Source organism: Micropterus salmoides, unplaced genomic scaffold (assembly GCF_014851395.1).
Source record: "Micropterus salmoides isolate LMB-PRFRI ecotype aquatic unplaced genomic scaffold, ASM1485139v1 Ms_hic_scaffold_2, whole genome shotgun sequence".
NCBI lineage: Eukaryota > Metazoa > Chordata > Actinopteri > Centrarchiformes > Centrarchidae > Micropterus > Micropterus salmoides.
The window spans coordinates 12137597-12161236 of NW_024041150.1; the positions used below are offsets into that span (position 1 = coordinate 12137597).

The 23640-nt window shown below is 41.1% G+C and overlaps 1 protein-coding gene across 2 annotated transcripts in view; it reads right to left on the minus strand.

Moving 5' to 3' along the window:
* mllt3 (MLLT3 super elongation complex subunit) overlaps positions 1–23640 on the minus strand; it is a 56501-nt gene that overhangs the window by 8179 nt on the left and 24682 nt on the right. The window contains exons 5-10 of one of the 2 annotated variants that reach the window (XM_038731276.1): positions 22689–22727; positions 21055–21183; positions 16059–16637; positions 4685–4754; positions 3750–3803; positions 2644–2785 (exon numbers count right to left, since the gene is read on the minus strand). In XM_038731276.1, the coding sequence (XP_038587204.1) occupies positions 2644–2785; positions 3750–3803; positions 4685–4754; positions 16059–16637; positions 21055–21183; positions 22689–22727 (1013 nt within the window). The remainder of the gene's footprint in view (positions 1–2643; positions 2786–3749; positions 3804–4684; positions 4755–16058; positions 16638–21054; positions 21184–22688; positions 22728–23640) is intronic. The other variant, XM_038731277.1, reaches the window with a different exon arrangement.

Genomic DNA, 23640 nt, shown 5'->3' on the forward strand with positions numbered 1-23640 from the left:
GTTGTTTTTGAGCTTTCTTCACCAGCATGGAGAAGAAGATTCCCAGGAACAGCTAAACAGTTATGGAGAGCGTCTAGGTTGCTGAAGTTGTCTGGTTTTACTGAAACATAAAGCTGCGTAACAATAATCAGTCGCACATCCAGAGCGACTGATTATCTGGCCCAAGGAAAGCATATACAAAGAGAAAAGAATAGGCCCGAGGACTGACCCCTGAGGCACCTCAAAATAACAGGGGAGTGGATGAAAAAAAAGACAAATTTGCCCAAGAAGCGTCTGACTGACAAATATGAACCAGGCGCTCTCCCTGACATACCAACAGATCTATTTAACCTGTTGATGAGGATAAAATGATCGATGGTGTCCACACTTAATCCGTAACATTTACATTTCTGTTAGGTAATGTAAACCTAACAGAGCTCATCATAGCACAGAGACAGCACTGGTGAAAATTACTAATGACCTCCTCATTGCATCAGACAAAGGACTTGTCTCTGTACTGGTTTTATTAGATCTTAGTGCTGCATTTGATACCATTGACCATCAGATCCTATTGCAGAGACTGGAATATTTCATTGGCATTAAAGGAACCGCTCTAAGCTGGTTTAAGTCCTATTTATCAGATCGATTTCAATTTGTACATGTTAACGATGAGTCCTCCATGCACGCCAAAGTTAGTCATGGAGTTCCACAAGGATCTGTGCTCGGACCAATCCTCTTCACTTTATATATGCTTCCTTTAGGCAATATTATCAGGAAATATTCCATAAACTTTCATTGTTATGCAGATGATACTCAGTTATATCTATCGATCAAACCAGATGAAACTCATCAGTTAGCTAAAGTTCAAATGTGCCTTCAGGATGTTAAAATCTGGATGACCTGTAATTTTCTAATGTTAAACTCAGATAAAACTGAAGTTATTATTCTGGGGCCTAAGCACCTCCGTGACGCATTATCTAAAGATATAGTTTCCCTTGATGGCATCGCCCTGGCCTCCAGCACCACTGTGAGGAATCTTGGAGTTATCTTTGATCAGGACATGTCGTTTAAGTCTCACATTAAACAAATTTCAAGGAACGCCTTTTTTTCACCTACGTAATATTGCGAAAATCAGGAACATACTGTCTAAAAATGATGCAGAAAAACTAGTCCATGCATTTGTTACTTCTAGGCTGGATTACTGCAATTCCTTATTATCAGGCTGCTCGAAAAAGTCCAGCTGATCCAGAATGCTGCAGCTTGTGTTCTGACAGGAACCAGGAAAAGAGATCATATTTCTCCTGTTTTAGCTTCTTTGCATTGGCTTCCAGTAAAATCCAGAATAGAATTTAAAATCATTCTTCTTACCTACAAAGTTCTTAATGGTCAGACACCATCTTATCTTAAAGAGCTCATAGTACCTTACCACCCCACCAGAGCACTGCGCTCCCAGAATGCAGGATTACTTGTGGTTCCTAGAGTCTCCAAAAGTAGACTAAGAGCCAGAGCGTTAAGCTATCAAGCTCCTCTCCCGTGGAACCAGGTTCCAGTTTGTGTTCAGGAGGCAGACACCATCTCCACATTTAAGAGTAGGCTTAAGACTTTCCTCTTTGATAAAGCTTATAGTTAGGGCTGGCTCAGGTGAGTCCTGAACCATCCCTTAGTTATGCTGCTATAGGCCTAGACTGCCGGGGGATTTCCCATGATGCACTGAGCTCCTCTCTCCTCTACTTTCTCTCCCTCTGTATGCAACCTCATCCCATTATTTCATGTTACTAACACAACTTCTCCCCTTTCCGGTAGTCTTGTGCTTTCTCGTCCCTCTCCTCTCTCCTCCTATCACTCCCTGCAGGTGTTTCTGGCTCTGGAGCTGTGGAGTCTGGATCTGTGGTTGCGGGTCACCTGCTGCCCCCGTGTTCCTGCTCGACACCCTCTGCTACAACAACTACTGTTACTAGTCCTATTGTTATTATTGTTATTATAATCATTAACACTACTATAAATATCTGTACCATTTTTCATTTCGTCTATAGCAACATCACCTTTACTGTCTGTACCTCTGTGTGTATATTGTGTAGGCTGCCTCCCTCCCCTCTCTCTCTCTCCCTCTCCCTCCTTCACCCCAACCGGTCGAGGAAGATGGCCGCCCACCCTGAGCCATGGTTCTGCTCGAGGTTTCTGCATCTTAAAAGGAAGTTTTTCCTTGCCTCTGTCGCATAGTGCTGCTCTTCGTGGGAACTGTTGGGCTTCTGTAAATAACATCATAGAGTACGGTCTAGACCTGCTCTTTTATGAAAAGCGCTGTGAGATAACTGTTGTTGTGATTTGGCGCTATATAAATAAAATTGAATTGAATTAAACAAACCACATACCGATCAGCTGTGCTAGCTGTAAAATATGGGTGAGTTTCCTCATCATGTACCAAACCCAGCCTTGTTTTTGACTGCACGCTCACCATTCTGATTGTGAGAACATGCCAAAATCCACTCCATTGAGAAGTTATACAGAAAATCACAAACTTGCCCCCCAACAACCAATACGACTGCAGTAGTCTAGTTCAAAGTCTATAGTTCCTGTGCTCCATTTATATTTGTATTTGTTGCCTGTGTCCATGTCTAAAATGAGGTCCATCAACAGGCTGGGTTGTTGTGAGCATTTACTAACCTGCGTTGGTGATGCGTGAGATGTGTGTGTGCTGGTCGCTCCATATCAGAGTCCATGTCATTGTCTTCGTCGTCGTCCTCTGAATCTTCATCGTTGTCGTCTGAGTGCAGATCCTGCATGACTGACTGCAACGGGCCCAGCACTGTGTGTGGGTGTGACACAAACGACGACATTGGAATAGAGTTTTTTTTTTTTTTTTTTATATTAAATTCTAGTAAAAACATGCATAAGGCAGCAGATCATGCTGTGAGGTGGAGAGATGGTGGGATTGTGAGGCAAAGGGATGATCCAGTGGAGCTTATGGGCGCAGAACCGCTGCTGGTTTGATCCCAGTAAGGACGGAGACACATTTATACTTGCCTAGAGTAAGTCTGTCTATTATATCTATATCTGTGTACTTTTATCTGTATATTTTTCTTATTCAACTCTTCTCTTTCTTTTTCAACAAATCCCATAACAAGACCAAAAACCAAGACTAAATGAGTCCATCTTTCACTCCTTTCTGACTTACTACCTGTGGCTCAAAGCTCCAAGCCCACTGGTTCCCAATGAAGACGTAAATCTTTAAAAAACAGCTCACAAATGTATAGTTTCTTTTTTTTAAAAGCTCAGTAATTTCCTACAACAGCTGCTCAATGCAGTTTTTATGAAACAGGAAATAGTGCATTTGTTAGGAACTATTCAGCGATGAATGAAGCCACATTTGGTGCTCTGGTGAGCAGCAGCAGCAGGACAGTGTATGTGGGACTGAGTCAGATTACACTACAGTGTGTGTGTGTTCATGGTGATGAGGGAACATGTCACCCATTGCAGCAGCGAGGCTCACTATTGTGTTTTAACAGTTTATGGACAACAATGGAGGTAATAATATAAAAAGACAAATAGTGTGTTCCCACACTTTGACACCATAGAGTGCCTGAGGGCATATGCACAGATGTTGCTGTGACTGGTGGTGTGATGGGTGCTCTGGAGGGCAGCATCATATCCATGATATAATACCAAAGAGATGCATGAGTTTTCATGCATGCTGACAAGCTGGAAAAATATCCAGATATGCAAATGTGAAAAGGGCGTGGGGGCCTCACAGGTCTCAGAGGAACGGTTACCTGTGTGGGTGGTGGCAGGAATAGCCACCCTTTTCCTGATGATGAAGTCCACCACTGCATCCAGAGAAAATTACAAAACACACAAGCAGAGGTCACCCTCAAGACGAGAAGCTCCAAAATATGCCCCGTATTTTGGACCAAACAACACATTCTAGACTCATCTGGCCCTTGTCGACCATTCTCAGACCTAAATGACTTTAAAAGGATTAAAAACTCATTTTTTCTTTCATGTTTTCATATTTTTAGACATCCATTTTCATCGGTTATGATAGCATTCACTCAGTGTTTTCACTGCACAGATCTGGGTGCTGCAACGGTTCCAGATTCCAAAGGGGGAACCAACATAAATAGTCAGGTTTAAACATATGGCAGGTTTAAGCCTAGTTATCTAAACCACTTATTTGGAAGTAAAAGTTGAACAAGGATGGCGCTCTGCAGTATCTAGCTGAAGTACAATTGACAGTTAGGATAATAATTTCTGTGCTTCTGTCCTTTGCTTTCACTTTCAAATAAGTGGTTTTGATAAGAGGGTTACACTGGAAAACAGCTGGTTTGGTGATTCATGTAGATCTCTAATAACAAATATGATGGCACCCAGAGATTTGGAGAATAAAATCCAAATTTTAAAATGTTACCAGAGCAAATCCTCAGAAGCTCCTTTTCTCTGGAAAAAACAATTTCATACTCTTTATTACTTTGAAAGGTTTTGTTGATCTCTGAACAAAACATTTAGACAAAGCTCTGTTACGTTCAGTTAGAAAGGAAATGAATATCAGTGGGACAGTTTAAATTCCGTCTCTGACATTGGCTAAGCTTCTTTAGTTTCTGCAAAACAAACTGGACTAGAAGTTACACTTAAATATACAGATCATTTCTGACTGAACAGACGATAAACAGGAGATCTGATATAAATCACGTATTTTCCAGATAGTTACCTTGTCGTTTTTGATGCGTGGGAGCGAAGCCTGAACTGGAGCTGGAACTGGCAGGACTGGGCTGTTCGGACTGAGAGGAAGAAGAGAAAAGAAACGTTGATAGGTCAAACACATGAAATAGACTGAAGTTTCATCCATACAGTTTTTGACAAACAACACCACCATCCAATATGTTGTGCCAATATCTGCTATCATGACGTTTGACCACTCTCATGCCATTATATCTTCAGTATTTCCCCATTTGGAACAGCTTCTGACGAGGTCTGACAAAATGCCGCGCTAGTTCTAGTTAAGCTGCTACTGACAGTCTGTAGCTGTATGGGATAACTGTTCTTTGTAAATATGCATAAAGATGTCAGCCTAACAAGGAGTGCAGGTCTTTTATCATTATTTAGATCATTTGCTTTCTGTGATGTTCTTTTGAGTACACAATAAAGACAACTGCATGTCAGAAGCCAGCTGGCCATTGGATGTAGTCTTTGAGGCGAGTTTAAGTGCTGCTTTTAACAAGCCGTGAGGTGGCACATTAGTCCGCCTCTGTCAACACTAATTCTTTGAAGTCATCTTGGTGGGTCAGGGCCCGGAGCCAACATCCATCCAACAAGTTGCTCTGCTCCTGGCTTTCGTCTGAAAAGAGCCAGGCCACCTTTACCGCTCGAGCCTCAGGTCTGCATTTAGCTTCATAAGTCACTGAGTCTAATGATGTGCCACACACATGCAGCAAACGCACACAAACAGTTCTGAAACGTAGGAGCACTCACTACATTCAGTGTGGAATGCAGACATTCAGCATAATGAACGTCACTGCACTCAAACAATCGTCATGTCAGTTTATGCGGCGGATCTACCACAAATAAATTGCCAGCGTGTGAAAAACACCGGAGCCTGTTTCGTGTCAAGGGTAGAGAACTTTACGTTTGGGGTGGGCGGGTAGTGCAGAGGTATCCACCACCAGAGACACCTGGTGTTTGATTCCTGCTCCCTATGGCTTGGCTACAGGTTTGAACACAAGACTTGCATGTTTCATTTTGATCTTTTCTGGTTCCATTTAAGTAATTGTTTGATTCTCCTAATATATACCAAGTTGTTATGACGTAGTATATGACGTAGTATATGAAACAGCATATGTTACCAGAAATATTTCAGCATGATATAGATTTCATGGTAATAACTGGCAGTCATAATGTGCAGCACTACATTACCCTGGAATTGTCTGAGGCACTCCAAAAAACAGCCCTGAAATGAACTAATACCTAATAATAATAATAATAATAATAATAATCCTCATTTGTAGAGCACTTTTCAAAAACAAGTTACAAAGTGCTTTAACAAGTGTAAAGAATAATACAAAAAAACAAAACAAAAAAACAAGATAAGAGCATGAAAAATTAATATAAAATTAGTAAAATACAATAAAATAAAAGGGATAAAATAAAGTCAAATAAGATCGGGAAAGGCTCTCCTATAAAAGTATGTTTTAAGAAGGGACTTAAAAGAGTTCACTGACTCAGCCGACCTGATTTCCTCGGGCAGGCTGTTCCAGAGCCTCGGGGCCCTGACAGCAAACGCTCTGTCCCCTTTAGTTTTCAGTCGAGACTCTGGAACAGACAACAGACCTCTGCCCGAGGATCTCAAGGTACGTGCTGGTGTGTATGGGACTAAAAGTTCAGAAATATAACAAGGCGAGAGGCCATGAAGAGCTTTAAAAGTGATCAATAGAATTTTAAAGTCAGTTCTAAAACACACAGGGAGCCAGTGTAATGAAGCTAAAATAGGAGTAATGTGGTCATATTTCTTTGTTCTGGTTAAAAGCCTGGCAGCTGAGTTCTGGACAGTCTGGAGTCGATCAATAGATTTTTGGGTTAAACAGGTGAAAAGGCTGTTGCAATAATCCAGGCGTGATGAGATGAAGGCGTGTAAAATGGTCTCGGTGTCCTTAAAAGTTAACATAGATCGAATTTTTGCTATATTTCTAAGTTGATAAAAACATGATTGAACAAGCTTTGTGGTGTGCTGCTCGAAATTTAAATTACTATCAAACCAAACACCAAGGTTCTTTGCCACAGGCTTAATGTTATTTACTAGGGAACCAGCAGATGGCAGTATTTGATTTGCCATCTGCTGAGACCCGATGACCAGGATTTCTGTTTTGTCTGAGTTCAGCTGGAGGAAATTATTTGACATCCATTTTTTAACTTCACAAAGGCAGTTGTTAAGTGAACTCAGCATTCCAGGGTCTGTGGATCTGACGGGCAAGTATATTTGTGTGTCATCAGCATAAATATGAAAAGAAATGCCATGTTTATGGATAATATGTCCAAGGGGAAGCAGATACAAGGAAAACAAAATGGGTCCTAAGACCGACCCCTGAGGCACACCATATTTAACTGGACAGAATGAGGAGAGTTGTTTACAGACACACAAAACTTCCTATTTGACAGGTAGGATGAAAACCATTCTAGGGCAGTACCAGAGATCCCCACCCAGTGCCTCAGTCTGTCTAACATGATGTTGTGATCAATGGTGTCAAAAGCAGCGCTAAGGTCCAGGAGTACAAGGACTGAGCACATACCTTCATCAGCAGACATTAAAAGGTCATTGGTGACTTTAAGCAGGACTTTCTCAGTGCTGTGGTACTTCCTAAAACCAGACTGAAACTTTTCAAATATTTTGTTATTTTCCAGTACAGTGAGCAGCTGTTTGGACACAATTCTTTCTAGAATCTTTGCAATAAAAGGCAGTTTTGAAATTGGTCTAAAATTATGTGGGAGGGAGGGATCTAAACCAGATTTCTTTAAAAGTGGGTTCACGCAAGCCGTTTTAAAATAATCAGGGACACAACCAGTAGATAGGGAGCTGTTGAAAACAGAGATCAAATGGGGCCCAACAGAATCTATTACTTTCAGTAAAGATTTTGTGGGTATTACATCAAGTGGGCTGGAGGACACTCTCATTTGTGATACTGTTTTTAAAAGCCCAGACAAGTCGATGGGATAAAACTGGTTAAAACTCTCTTTGAGGGACCTCTGAGTAAGAGGCAGTGGGGTTAATAGAGGCTCTGATTGACACCACCTTATTGGTAAAATAAGATAAAAACAATTCACAGTCATCATTACTTCCAGCTGAGGCACAAGGAGGGGTTGGGTTTACCAGCTGATCCACAGTCTTAAACAGAAACCTGGGATTGTGTTTGTGTAGTAATGAGTTCAGAAAAATAGTGTGTTCTCGCATCCTTAACCATGTTATTGTAGTTAATTAATAAATCCTTCAGACTGAGGTAATGGACTTGGAGACTGGATTTTTTCCATCTGCGCTCTGCTTTCCTGCATTCCCTTTTTAGGTTGCGAATGCTGTCATTTATCCAGGGTTGCTTACTAGCTTTAGACGTAGGCCTAACCTTTAGAGGAGCAGTAATATTTAGTGATGACAAGCAGATATGATTGAAGTGATCGACCAGATTGTCGGTGTTGGAATCAGACAGGTGTTGGCTTTGGCTCTGAAAGAATGCGCAAAACTTTGAAACACTTTGTTCATTAAAGATGCGAGAACACACGGAGCTTGGTGAGGCAGCATGAGTAACAGGCGAATCGCAGCTAAAAACAATACATCTGTGGTCAGATATGGTCATGTCCACTAATTCCACAGAGGAAATGCTGACACCCAGGGTAAAAACCAAGTCCAGTGTATGACCACGGTTATGTGTTTGCCCTTTGACATGTTGTTTGAAGTTAAAAGAAGTGGCCATATTTAAAAAGTTAGTTACATTAACATTGTTGGGGTCATCAACATGAATATTAAAATCGCCACAAAGAACAATTCTGTCATAATTTAAAACCAGAGTAGATAAAAATTCAGGAAGTTCTGATAAAAAACCTAACAGACTGGTAACCCCGTGTACATTTGAATAGTAAACCAATGCATGCTCTTTCAGAAGGCGGTGAAAAGCTCATTTCAGATGTCCACGTCATCTAGTGTCTTAACTGTTAGATACTGCCAATCAGTCAGCCACGTCTGCTCTCTGCAGTGATCTCAGGTGTGCGCACATGTGTAAGAATGGGCCGAGCTCTAAGTGCTCCTTAGATTCTTTTCTCCACATTCCTGACATTTGTACTTCCGCCACTGCCTGTTGGCTGTAATGGGACTGTGGACTTTGAGAGAAGAGATGGGAGAATGCTACAACAGGGTTTAAGTCCTGAACAACAGCTACATGTCTGTGCCAAAATGTTCATTGGCTTAAAATCATGATATCTCTGTGGGCAGTCTTCCCAAAACACATGGACTCTGTGGCAAACACAAGAAGACAATCATGCCTCATAATAATGAAACATCTGGTGGGCACCTGACTTTAGCCTCAAGAGTATTGTCAAGACAATGTGGCAAATACACAGCACAGTACTGTAGCAAGGGATCTAACCATTCATTTGTTCCCACTGGATCTGTTTTGATTTCACTCCTTCAGCGTTGAATGAGGGTCTTGTGATGATGGAAGACAGGGAGAGGGAAAACATCCAACATGTTTAGTTCATTCAATTTGGAGATGGTCACAATTGCAAAATAAAAGTAGCCATTAGAATTAACCATTATTTAAGGTTTCTCCCCAGTGATTTCACTAATGCCTAACTCTTGACAATACCTGACTCCCAGAGGAGTTTGGTCACAGCAGTGATGTTTATGAGGCCAGTGAGAAATGTTTTCCAAAATAGGAGGCAGATGCCCTTTCTTCTAAAAAGACCCAGAATTGGGAAAGCCAAGAAATGCCAACAATTTTAGTCATGCAGGGTTACCTAAATTACATTTAAGACTTTTAAATTCTACACAGAATGAAATTTTTAATACTTTTCTCATGGTCATTCCCGTCAAAGAATGATGGCAACCCAGTCAGGAATTTATTAAGTACATGAAATAACTTACATTTTCATCAGTACTCCCCATTTGTATATAATGATCATCACTGTAAAATGATTGCATTATTAGTAATGTCATTAATTAATTTGGGTTACCTGGACCCAGATAAATGGCAAAAAATGAATGTATGGATTAATCAATTAAAAAATAATTCATTAGTTTAAGTTCCTTTACATTTTTGCCAAAATGAACACGTGTCCATTATGTAGCTAACGTGGCTAGCAGTAGTGACAGTGTTTGTTATTTAACAGCCTGCAACACAATCCACTGTCAAACCAGCCTCACACTACTAAGAACTAATCTTTTTGTCCATGGTAGGCAAGAAAAATATATTCAAAACTGTAAATTAAATGTGAGACATTTTAATAACTTCTGAACTAAATTAAATGCTTTTTGAGAATTCTCAAGATCTACAGATACCTTGATAGCTTTTTGGCATCAGCTAAGCAGACAGGCAAATCCATGTGTACTCACTGTGGCTTGAGGCCAGCTTGTTTCATGACACTCCACTGCTGATCAGATACACAGTGTCTTCACAGTGTCTAAACCATCATAAACTTTGCAGGAAGAGGCGGGGCAAGCCGGTGTGTTTGCAGTAAAAGAACAGAGGTGTAGGTGTGTGTGCATGGGGGATTCAAGTAGAGGGTAAACTTAAAATAATGTGAAGAATGAAGTAGAAATTAAGATGAAATAAGATATAACTAGAAATATAAATAGGCTATACGCTTTCACCTCCTCTTACTCTAAACCTCTGCCCTGCACTGAGCTGCAGTGTGTTGAGCTTTCTTAGCCATCAATCCTGCAAATGAAATAACTGATAAATAAAAGGCACATCATCACATCACAAACTTCACAGATGAACAACGCTGCCGTAAAACAGTTGTCCTCATTGATTCACCTTCAAATCAAAACACTTCCACCGCAGGAACTTAAAAAATAAACACTGTCAGCTTCTGCTGTTATTTCCACCTTTCAAGTCTCAGCTACTTTCAGGGGCTGTTGATCGTGATTGGACACGCAAATATGATGTCACTTCACATCAAACCAAGAAACTAGGAAGTGATTCGTCACGCTTTTTCAGGCCACCAGCTGAGTTCCGCTGACTGCAACAGAAAACGATATAATATCAGTGCTGCTTTTTCTATTGTTGCCTGTCCCACAACTGCTGACTTCTCTCGCCCACCAGACAGCACATACAACTGACAGCGCTATGAGCTAGTATAGTTAGTAGGGATTTGGCATATCACATTTCCATGCTATGATTGTGGCCAATAATAATCTTCTATTTTGTGAAAATACTACTACATAGAACTACATTACAGTAAAGTTACTTCACACCATGACTTTATTGGATTTTATTAAACTGAACAAACGGAACAGTGAAGTTAGTATACTGCAACGTTGTTGGCCTGGAGCTAACAGCAATCACACTAAAAACACCATAAACAAAAGCAGTTTGGTTGTTTCAAGTTTATGACTGTTGACTGGAAATGACTTCAAATGCAGCTTCAATGTGTGTGTGTCTCTTAGATTCTTTGCACCCACACATGTTTTCATACGTGTTCTTTTGGATGTTAACAGTACATTTTTTATTTACAATGTTTAGGTCTTCAGACTTTCCTAGTGTACGTGATATTTGGCTTCTTTCAGAGTTTAAGATCCCATCAGCCTGTCTGTAAGACTACCTGGAGTGTAGAGCTTTGCAGTATGTGGTTAAAAAGCCAAGCTTTTGGACATGAGCTGAACTGTGAGGTTCATTTGTTTGATCTTGACACAGCATGTTTCCTTTTGCTCAGTCATGTAAAATGCAGAGTTGCTAAAGCTAGGCAGACAATGATCCTGGCCTGCTGTGGTTGATGTGGCTGCTTTTATTTGACCAACACATTCTCATTTCCAACTCGTCACATATGGATGCTTGGTCAAGACATTTATAACACCCTGGATGCCCCTTTATAGTCATTTTTGCACATGTAGGCCTCCGCGGTCAAGTTAGCAATATAATTATGCAACAGCCGGTTAGACTTTAAAAATAAAACTAGTGGTTAACGTTGTCAAACGTCAACGGCAATTTGGTTAGATTTAGATCATGGTTTGGGTTAAAATAACTACATTACATGACTTAATGACTTAGTTGGTATCTAGTAGTAAGGGTTGCGAATTACAACCAATAGCTCACTCACCGCTCACCTGCCCTTTTGCAAGCGCATTCTAAAAAACACCTATGTTCCTCCATTTCTCCAAATTTCTCTTGTCGTCTTACTTCTAATAAACCAGACGACTTCTACTACTACGTAGTCAACGTAGTGATGAAACACACTCTGTAGAGCAGTTTGTCCATTTGGGCTAACGTAGAAACATGACGGCACAACATGGCAACTTCCATGTAAAGAGGACTTGTGGTGTATGTAGATAGAAATGGCTCATTCTAAGGTAATAAAAACATAACGGTTCATTATGTAAGGTCTTTAAACACCACTGAAAACATAGTTATGGATATTATATTGCATTTCTGTCAATAGATCCTCCTAAATATTACACACTGGACCTTTAAGTCACGAAAGCTGAGTATTGTTACTTATGTAGCATAACACAACTAAAAATCAATGTTGATTTTATGTTTCACACGAGAAAGGAACACCGGTCTCCTGGGTAAAAGTCCAAGTACTGACCCTTCCTTCCACCCCAACCACCTCCTTACTCTGACTTTTCTGCTATTTATATACTACTCCTCCTTTTAGCATAAACAAATTACTCTAATGGGCTTCCCAGTGCATTACAAACTGACGCAAAGGGGTCTTGACCATGCGTGACCATATGCGACGACTTGGGAGTGACCACGGGTTGATGTGACAGCCATAAAGGCCTTGTGGCAAATTAAGATAAACTGCTAATGAAGGCAGCAGCACTGTTCCATGTTCACACTGCTCTATGAATATAGCAATACTTGCGGATGATTGTTGGTGGTATTGCTGTCAGAATGTTTCAGCATCATAAATACAGTAAAACTGCTATACCGGCACATAGTTGGTGCTAATGATGCCTTTTTAAATGTGTGTATTTGCAACTTCTGAGTTTGTGAAATACTCAGGGCCTGTGCTATAAATAGTCTCCCAAAAATTCTGACAGCTGACAAATTTATATACTTTCTTATTATATATTTATTTTTACTTTTTCAGCCAGATTTTCTTTAGACAAGTCTGGTAGTTTTCACTTCACTGGAAAGTGAACAGTATTAAATAAAATTCCCACCTGTAACAGAAACTCCTCTTTCCCAGTGCCAAGCAGCATCTAACCATGGCTGGAAAGAGGCTTGTGAAGCCAGCTTGGATGATGTGTGTGACCCACTCAGATCAACTGGAGATGTGGGTTTGGGTTTGTCAGTCTAAAGGGCGTTTAAAATGCACTTGGATGTTAGCATGCAAACCCACATTTAAAAAAAAAAAGGAGACTGCTAGTGCAAACCAGAGCTGCCCAACAAAACAAAGTGGTGAGAAGCGACCTCCAGAAGAAACAGAGAAACGCAGAGACGTGAGGACAAAAGGCAGAGCGACTTCAGTTGTTGTCACCTCCTGCCAACAAACAACACACAGCTGGTCTGTTGGTTTATGGGACAGCTTCTTCAGCGTGCCATAAATCTCAGTACCACTCCTTTTTAGGACTTTTGTCCTGCTTTACTCAAAGCCACCAAAGTTGCTCTCTTCAAAGACAATAAATAGTCTTTAGTCCGAGTTTGGTGGCATTAATTTGGCTTCGGCTCTTAACTCTTGGCACAGTTAGGATGGCCAAAAAGAAATGCCAGCAAACAAAACCAAACTGACCAAGACTATTTGGTATGCTTGTCTAATTCAGCAGGGGCTATCCAAACAAAACTATTTTAATGTGAATTAAGAAGCCTTTCAGTTTGACACTGTGGATTCATTCAAAGAAAGCCAACTCATTTATACTGAAATGTATTTATAATGTATATATATTATGTATACAAAGCACACAAATGTACTACAAACTTATTAGCTTCTTTTCACTCTTGGAGTAGTTAACCTGTTGATGGTTTCCAGTGTTTGACAGTAAGATCGGTTGTACAGTCCTAAATCTGACAGAGAAATCGCTAGCACTCAAGGTCTAGCCCTCCACCTAGAAAAAACCCAGGGAGTCCTGGGCTTTTCAGCCAAGACCCTTTCAGGTGGTTTCCTTCCACGAAGTTAGCAGCAGCAATAACTATATTGTTTTTTGTACTTCTGTGAGACTTAACATTGACCTCTCCATTACATTGTCAGACTCACGATGGACAGTTTTTAACGCCGACTCAAGTGACATCACTTAAGGACATTTATCAGACTTCACACAGCTCCCTCTGAGACACTAAAGGCTTTACACTATTTTAGAAACATGTGAAGTAGATCTCCTTAACTCCTGGAAACACACTCAGTGGAGTTCCCCTTTAAGTTAAGGTCATTTAACCTAACACCTTTCATTTTATTTATTTATCTTTAAATTGTTTCATGTCCATTCTACAGCTAAAATATTTTTCTCATTTGTCTCAACTGTTTGGTAGAAACTCATAATGAAAAATATATATCATTAACTCACTTATCTGAATTTGGTCCATAACCAAAATCTGCAAATGTTGCCATCAATAGAAAGCAATCATTCTTGTAATGCCACATACGCCTTCTGGTCTTTTATTTCACTTAAAATGGCTATTTACAAGTAAATATCAACTTTAAACAGCTTGGTTAAGGCTCAACATGAAAAAAAGTATAATCAAATAGTGTTTCCTCTAGGATTTGTTTTAGCAGCGGGGGCAGGACAAACCCCCCGAAAAAATAGTCACACTTCACAAAAAGTAAAATAAAAAGTGTTTTGTTGTTACTGTCCAGAGACTTTACTTAAAACAGCCTCTAACTTCATGACACCATTAAAGGGTTAAGTCGTTTCTTGAACCAAGTGCCATATATTAAATTCTTCAATCAATGTTTTGCTCTATTGTTGACAACAATATTAAATCAATCAACCTTGTGACACACATGGCATGAGTATCACAAAACTACAGAAAGTCATCTACATTGCATGGCTCTGTGACAATCTTATATCCTATTCAAATGTAACGGCTGAGGTTTGCACAACTTGTGCAGGTGACAAATCCCTCAGTCAGTGCCCACATCCAGCGTGCTGAAAACAAGGCTCTCATGTGAACACGCCAGCCTGCTTTCCCTTCATGTCATCACCTACTCCACATTTCCTCCTCTCTGCTGTTTCTGGCCCAGTACTCGGTGGAAAACACAGAGATCAAACAAGTGGTCACATGAGAAATGAGAGCGGTGCACTGTGCCGGCCCGGCGCACGGCCACCGGGGTTGCTAGCCTGGGGAGAATCAAACACCTGGCATTTGTCACCCCACATCCCCTTTACAGCCAACCCGACCCCCATTCCCTGTATGGGAAAACTTAAAAGGAATTTAAACACGGCACAGACACAAACACTGGTTCTGCTAGTGCTAAGTAATAACTCCCCTGGCAAAACAAGCTGCCCCTACAGAGAGAGATACATGAATACCCACGCTTTATACAAGCATTTGAGAATAGAAATAAAACACCACCCTTTTTTTCAAAAGCTAAAAGGATTAAAGGGGAACTCTGCTATTCACTGCCACGTCTCCTCTTTCTCCTCAGGTGTTGTAAAACCATAAATCTTTCTTGTCTACTATTTGGCTTTAAAACAGCCCTTCTTTATGGGGAGGTTGTCCACCAAATGTGCGTGGACCCGGCAACCTAGTCAAATGTCAGCCTATTCATGAAAGGAGTCACTGTAGACATGATATTTTTCTTATCCTGCTCTTGAGGTGGAGGTACAGAAAAATAAGTGTGTAAGTGAGCACATTCTACATCCATATTCAATTATTTGCAATACAAACATATTTTCTGTGAGCAAATTTAGTCATTTGCTGTCAATAAGGCAACAAAACTGCATCTTGTAACTATCTTATCCCAGCTTCCTCTTGGGCCACCCAGATGAATGCAGCTGGACTCCCACTAGGTTTATTGGTACCCACCCCTTCTTCTAATGCTCTTGCCCAGCCCCCTGGGGTCTACAGGCCACCATTAAAGAAGATTCTCTCCCTGTTGGTCATTTGATTTTATAGCCTCTCCAAGCTGAGGAAGGAGTGACCACAACCCCCCCCCCCCAAAGCCTTGGAAGAATTGGATACCCCTTTCCACAACCCCTCCCTTTGTTGCTGTTTCCAGTAAAGTGGACTGAAAGCTCAAATGAGTAAGTCCAACGTGCTGACCTTGTACAAGGACATGACAGCTGCTTCTTAAACCTCCATCATGTTAAGAAGAACAAGGGCCTCCTTGCTGTAAGTGTATACATCAATTGATCAGCTGCTTTACTCTTAAGACAGACAAAGGATATTTCCGGTTTCAACAACATTTAAAAGTCCAAAAAGATTCCAAAGAGATGTTGTACTTACATCTGACTTGGTAGACTGGTCCTCCATTTCAGAGTCATTGGGGTCCACCAGTTCCTGGAATGGCGTAAGTGTCGACACCTTCCTGCGTGCTACCTCGTCACCTTCTGGTCGCAATTTACTTGTTCGCATCTGCGATTTATCCTTCAAGAGTTTCTTATCCGAAAGTTGAGTGTCAGACCCTGACGTCTGCTTCCCTGATGAATCCACAAATCCCTTTTTACGTTTTTTGGTCACGTGATCGTCACCGTCAGGGGCGGACAGGCGCTTGTTTGGCCCTGACCCGTGAGTCATCCCCTCAGTCCGGTGCTCCTTGGACAAAGACTTAGGTTCCTTGAAGCCCATTTTAGGATTGATATCTCTAAGTGGCTGGTTCTCTTTGGGTTTCCTGGAAGGTTCTTTGGGGGCTTTATTAGGTTCCCAGCCAGAGTCTCTGAAGGCACTTTTGGGCTCTTTCAAGTCTTTTGGAGGCTTGTCTTTGTGGTCCTTGGAGGGTTTGTGGAGTTTGGAGAAGCTGCTGCTGTTGGTGCTGGTGGTTGTGGCTGTGGTGAGAAGGGAAGTACTGCTTCCTTTGGAACCATCCTGTGGATTAAAACCAAGAACAGTGTATTAACAAAAGACGGAATAATAAGGAACGCGTTTCAATTTCATGGTTATAGCTGCAAGTTAAGTCATGTATGAAAAAAACGTCAAGAAACTCTAACCTAACTAAACATTTAGGTTATTTAGGATTCAAAATTACAAACAATCACCTAAGCTACAAAAGAAAAAAACTTCAGATTAAAGTATTATGGAGCAGGGTAGAGGGAAATCCCACTTCAGGTCAATGGGCAAACAAAACAGGGCAAGGCCATAATTATCCAGTGAAAAATACTGTTGTCTGAGGATGGTATGGGCTGGTATTGCCATGATAATAACTGATCTAAATAAAATGCCAGTAAAAATAACAAAGAACCCAAAATATGAACAACAGGAGTACTTTTTGGTTTGAATCTCATCTTGTCTACTTACTTTGCAGGACTGTTGTGTAGACTTTGGACTGCACTTTAGATTACATGTAGAACTTCTAAAATGCATAGTACCAAACAACAAAGTGAGCAAAAAGCAGGCAGCTAGGTCAAATGAAGATTAATCCTCTGCCTTTTACACAAGAGAAAACATGCATGCCACCCTGCAGTTTGGCATTACCATCTGTGAAAAGAGGTCTATTCTTAAAAGAAAATCAAAAGGGTTTTCTTAGTCCCCATCTATGGGCTTAAAGAGCAAACTCAGGACTTCTTTTGAACGGTTCTGTTCAGTGGGGTGAAGGGGGCTTTTCAACAGACACACATGCGCAACCTTAAAAGTGAAGCAAAGGGAAATGTGGAAAAAGGAGGAAATGCATTCCTTCTAACGACGGGGGCCGTTTGTCCCTGGGTCTCACCTCTAGCTCCCTTGTCAATATTTCATCAATGCAGTAAAGCCATTAAAGCAGTCTAGACGACGGGGTGTGTTACAACTCTGCCCAACCACCTCTAAAACCTTTCATTATGTCTATCTGCTGGTGACCCCGGGACCTCAGGATGTAAAGCTGCCGGCTCGCTCTAAACTCCAGCATGGTCCTCCACTGCACTGAACCCATTTCCCTCCCAGGGTAGCCCAACATAAAAACTGGTTTAGTGCTCTAGAGGGGACACCACAGTGCCTCTATTGCCATCAACATTGAAGAGATCACTAAAGTGGCACTTTTTAACAAACCTTTCAGCACCACGACATTGGCAGGTTAGCAGGTGACCCAAGCTCAGGTAAATCACTCAAGTGTCTATAATTATAATAATATTGTCAGAGAAAGCACATCTTAATACATACATTTTTACCTTCTAGGACTGCATTTTTTTCCAGGAACAAGTGAACTGAATAACATCATATACCATTTATAATATATTTTTAGGGCCCGAGCACGAAACGTGTGAGGTCCCTATTGAAACTGAAGGGATTTTGTTCTTTTTTCTGCAAAGTAACCTCAATTTTGGGGGCCTAAACATACTAGAAAACTCACCAAATTTTGCTCATAATTCAGACGCGGCAAAAGATTTTGTATTTTATGGGTTTAGTGCATGGGTTTAGTGCATGGGCATGGCAAAATGGCTCGCGCCCCCTACAGAGCAGCCCCCGGACAAAGTTTCACCTACGTGTATGAAATTTCTGTGGTATGTGTATCATGGCCAGACGTGCAAAAAAGCCTCTTGGAGCGATGCCCGACACCTAGCAGGAAGTCGGCCACTTTAGATTTAATTCATGTCATTTTTGGCGATTTACACACTTTGTACTAGGGCTGTCCCCGACTAAGGATTTACATAGTCGAATCAGAATTGTCAAGTCCTGCCTATAGTCGAATCACGTGCTTTTTTTGCGCCGCGATTGCGAGCGAGGGGGGGTTACACACGGTAAGCTACGCTTTATTCTTAAGCTGCAGTCTCTATTCATTCAACTTAGGCTGTAAATTTCCAGCTAAACTGAGGCTTTTTGAAGATCATTTTCTCTCACTCGCCTGTCATTCACCGGTCTTGTGTGAGTTTTGCATACATGCCGTGCTGCCGACAACTACATGCACATCGTGGTTCCTCACGGGTCTATTTCAAGTAGCCGGCTATTTAAAAACGCTAAAATATTCTTTGTGTGGTTCATCAACGGTGATAAATTATTCGAAAGTCACATGAGGTGCGGACAACTCGGCAGCAAGTGTTCCTCTTCCCCCACAAAAACACTTTTGGATTTATTAACGCCCTTTTAAAAACATTTGTTTATTTACAGCATTATATGTTGAAATGTGTATTGTAATAGGCTGCATCCGCATGCATTCTCTCTCTCTCTCACACACACACACACATATATATATACACAAATGACACGTTTTACGCTGTAATGTCAGCAGGTTGGACACATGAACTTCAAAACTGTCCCAGGAAACACACTGATGAGGCCATGTTGTAAAATTTGTGAATTTTCGGTTAACGGCTTGGTGTCATGCTTCGCCATAACACAGGAAGTTGTTGTAACTTTACTGTACATGCTCAGATCTGTACCACACTCTACATGTTTCAGAACAGTCCCGCCTTGAACACATGTACATGCCAACATTCACCCACAGTCATTGCGCCACCTACTGGCAACAGGACGTGATCTTCAACGAAGCAGCCCCCGCGGTGTGTTTTACCTACATGTATGAAATTTCTGTGGCACATGTATCATGTCAAGATGTACAAAAAAAAGCCTCTTGGAGCGATGCCCTAAAGCCAACAGGAAGTCGGCCATTTTGAATTTTATGGTCATTTTTGGATTTTTTTTAATTTTATTTTTATTTTTTACACACTCCGTACTTTAACGAACTCCTCATAGAGAATTAGTGCAACCGACTTAAGATTTTCCTTGTCTACTCTAAAGCCATTGACAATTAGAAGTTGTACAAACGGTGTGTTTTCGTGAAACAGCGTGCCCGTGGCGTGGCATCCAAAATTCAATGATTCGCCATGAAAGAGGAAGTTGTTTCAACTTCAGTGTACATGCTCCCATCTGCACCAAACCTTACGTGCTTGAACAGTCCCGCCCCGAACACATCTACATGTTCATTTATAGTCGTAGTGCGAAGTGCTATGTAGCACCACAAAGGGGAAGGAAGTGATGATTAACACGTTTGTGCAGTGTCTGAAGCCCGTGGCAAATTCACAGCCACACTGTCAGAGCTCCAGAATCTGCAACGTGGCCGCCTCACACCTTGACGCGCTAAACGTGCGAGGGCCCGCCCGCCCATCTCTCTCTCTCTCTCTCTCTCTCTCTCTCATTCACATAAATGTAAATCTCCTGCTTTTGACGCATTTAATTTATTGACATCTTAATAGTACAAATTCATCAAAACTACTTGATTCCCATGAGCTCTGTTTTGGGTAATCCCTTCTCTCACACTTTAAGAAACTTTATATGACATGTTAGCCTTTTTATTATAATGTTTTTGGATTCTTTTACTCCCTAATTTAAATTATTTGTTTTTAATCAGAATTTGTGGCCATCATGTTCTCACTTATATTGTAATGAACTACTATCATGTTAGACAAATGCCTGTTTGAACTTTTGCAGTCAATAAAGTGGGAAAAAAGTTCATAAAAGAAACCCAACGACTTTGCTTCCTTACATTTCACTGGTGTAAACGGACGCACATGGTGGTGTGTTCCCCTTATAGAATGTGTTCAGGCACGCAAATTTTCAAATTTTAATCAAGGCCAGTAGAAATTAGTTCAGGCCAGAGGAGCATTAACCCACTTGCCCAACTGAGCCAGTGGCAATAAAGGTTATTGTTTTTTCTCTTGTGCTTCTGTAAATATTAAGTTCACCCAATAAAGTCTGAACTTATTTAAAATAAAAACAGTGTATTTAAGATATTGTGTGAGGGTGAGGGAGGGTGGGGTGTGACCTCCTGCTCCACAAGTAATTCATCACACACACTGTGTTTAGACTAGAAACTGTTTCCATGTGAAATGGGCCTCTCCTAACCTGGCTCTTAAATGACACTATTTAAAGGGACTAAAAATAACACATAATGGAAACATCATGCCAGCTCACTGACATACATGATTTAGTGCCGCACAAGATAATTCTGTTTACTAATTTGTACAACATTATTGTCTAAAATTTCTATACATAAGACATTCTAAAAGGACATTGATGATTCCCATGTTTTTGCTCAAAACCACAGGATGTCAAAGATTCACAAAATGTCTAAGTCAGAGGAGTAAGTGCTTATGGCTGAGCAGCAGCCAAGATATAGTTTGCTTAAGCCAAAGTAAGATGTCTTTGAAATCCATGAGTTTAAATACATTGGATGTCTTTGAACCTGCCAAATATGTGGGGGATTAAGGCCTGGAGACTTTGAAGGGGTAAAACGTTTCCCAGCTGGGTGGGGCCGAGAGTGGAGACAGAGGAGAAGGTTGTTTAGCTCCAGGCTGTACCTAAGGACAACACTGACCTTTGACCCATGGAAGCTTTTGCTCTTCTTTGGGTCGGAGAAGGTGGATGTCAGCAAGCTGTTGGGAAGTGTAGGCAGCTTCAGGTGCTGGCCGAAGAGGGAGGTGGAGCCCTCCTGCATTACCATCACCTGCCAGAAGAACAGCCACAAACAAAGGATCAGAGGCTTCTTTGCTTTGAAAGATTTTTGTTTGGATTAGAGTTGTACAGTTGAAAAGTAGGGTTGGGTAATATACCTTTTGGGTAAGTATAGAAAGTTGGCACTGAATGCTTGGCCAGATTCTTAGTCTTGTTTACTTATTCTTTGACCAGATAGTTCCTAATTTAAATCATAATGTTTATGGGAATTTATCTATTCCAAGGCATCTGAAAATGTGCCCTACTGGAATTCCTAGTCTGCCTTTGGTGTATTGAGAGGCAGTAGCAAAGACTAACCACCAGCTATTTTTATATTCTGATACTAAACTAAAACCTTTAATATTAAGAATGGCTGAAGAGATGCAAATACCTGATAAAAACACATCATCTGCATATAAAGCAAATTTGTGGTATGTATTAGAGCGCTGCATTGGGATCCCGCGGGACCCAACACAAATCACACCTGAGCGGGCGGTTTTAACTCTGCTGCGGGCGGGAGCGGGCGGTTAAAAAATATACTGCGGCTCCTGCAGTAGCGCTGATAAGATCGAGTCAACAACTGAAGTTAAAAGATTAAAGTGAGTGTATGCAGCTGTTCCTGAGAATGCACTGCAAGGGCCTGACTCGAACCGGCGACCTCGGGTACGGGAGGCGGACACGCTGACGACGAGGCTAAAGCCCATGGCCACTGGTATCGGTCGCCAGTGCGTGTTGTAAGGTGTCGGGAATGAGGTTTACTCACTGCACAGCCTCGCTGGCTTCTGTCACGCGGGTTTATACAATATAAGACCAAAGCAAGGCAAGTCTGAAATTTGGAAAACTTAATGCAAGGATTTATGTCGGTTTTTCTGAAGGTTTAGCATAGCCCAAACATTTGTGTCCTTTTTTACTCTGCATGTCACAATGTTTGCAGGTGTGGGTGGGAGTGGAGGCACATGTTAATGCTAAGCTAAGATAACCACGATCTGACTCCTGCTCTGTACTTAACACACAGACATGAGTCTTGATCTTCTTATGTAACTCTTGGAGAGAGAGAGAATCATTCTATTTCCCAAAATGTGGAGCCATTTCTTTAAAATACCGGCACAGACTCCGAATTTAAAAGCCTTGATGTTTTGGTACGTATTTGTTAAATAATACTGAGCACACATTCAAACATCTAAAGCTGCCTGTTTAATGCAGGAATATCTTGCATTCAATTCAAATTAGCTTTATTGGCATGAATGTGTAACAACAATATTGCAATATTGCCAAAGCATCATATACACAACATTCATTACAGGGCCCAAACGATGGCCAGAATATGCAAGAACAGACAACACAGCTGCTTCAGTGCGTCTCCACTGTGTGCTGAGGAAAATTACGGTAGAACTCCCTGCCAGGATAAAAGTACTGGTGTCATTACACAAATAACAATTGGCAGCAGTCTCCAAATATTTAGTTATCTATATAAGCCTGTTTCCATCCATGACCCCCAAAGCATGTTGGATATCTTACTTTTGAGTCCTCTGATGTTCGCTTGTGAGGATCCCGTTGCTGTTAAAGAGAGGGACAACAAAAGAAAGAGGTAATTATCATCTATAGCCCAATTCTTTGAATAATAAGCATTATTTCATCTTAGTAAAATGTTAATTTATTAATGTAAGAATCTGTGGAACAAGGTGTGACAAGTAACTTTGAACTGAATAAAATAGTACAGCACAATGTACTAAGACCTTTCAGTAGTGAGACCTGACAATGGAGAATTTAAGTTTTGACATGGTCAATGTCAGCACTTGAGCCTTTTTTCAGGCTAAGGGGGAAGGGGATGCAGGGCAAAGTAAATAGAGAGCACTTAGCTCCAGTCATAAAACCTCCGACTACAGGAGTCTTCCGGCCGGTGGCCAATAATCTGACTACACCCAACACTGAGGAAGAAGCTAGGGATGTCCCGAGCTGTATCGGGAGCATTCTGGGCACATTTCCATTGATCGGTATTTGATAAAATAAAGCAGATCAAAATCCATTCCTTTCTTTACTATACTCTGTTTTGTCTGTCTCAGCCTGCTAGTGTTGCTGTGTGCTGCTCTCCTTAAAGGTGGAGTAAGTGTTTCCCCAGAGACCCCTCTAGTACAGAAACTCCTTTCACTTTAGCCATGAAGGAAAGATGAGCGAGGACAAGGATGAAGGTCACCGTGGGTGAAAAGGTTTGTGGTGAAGGAGTCACATCCCTTTGCTACGGTTAAGTCTCCTCTGTTTGTAAAATGCATTATTGATATCTGCTTTTACACAATATCCATGGACCTTCTTAGATATTTACCCAAGTCATAGCACATCAGAAACAGCTGACAGATCACTGATCAGTTATTTTTTATAAATTAAGGGAAAAAGAAACCTTCCTGTTTTTACTGATTACAGCTTAGAATATTGGAATTGGAACAGAGATTTGATAAAAACAGCTTCCACAAGT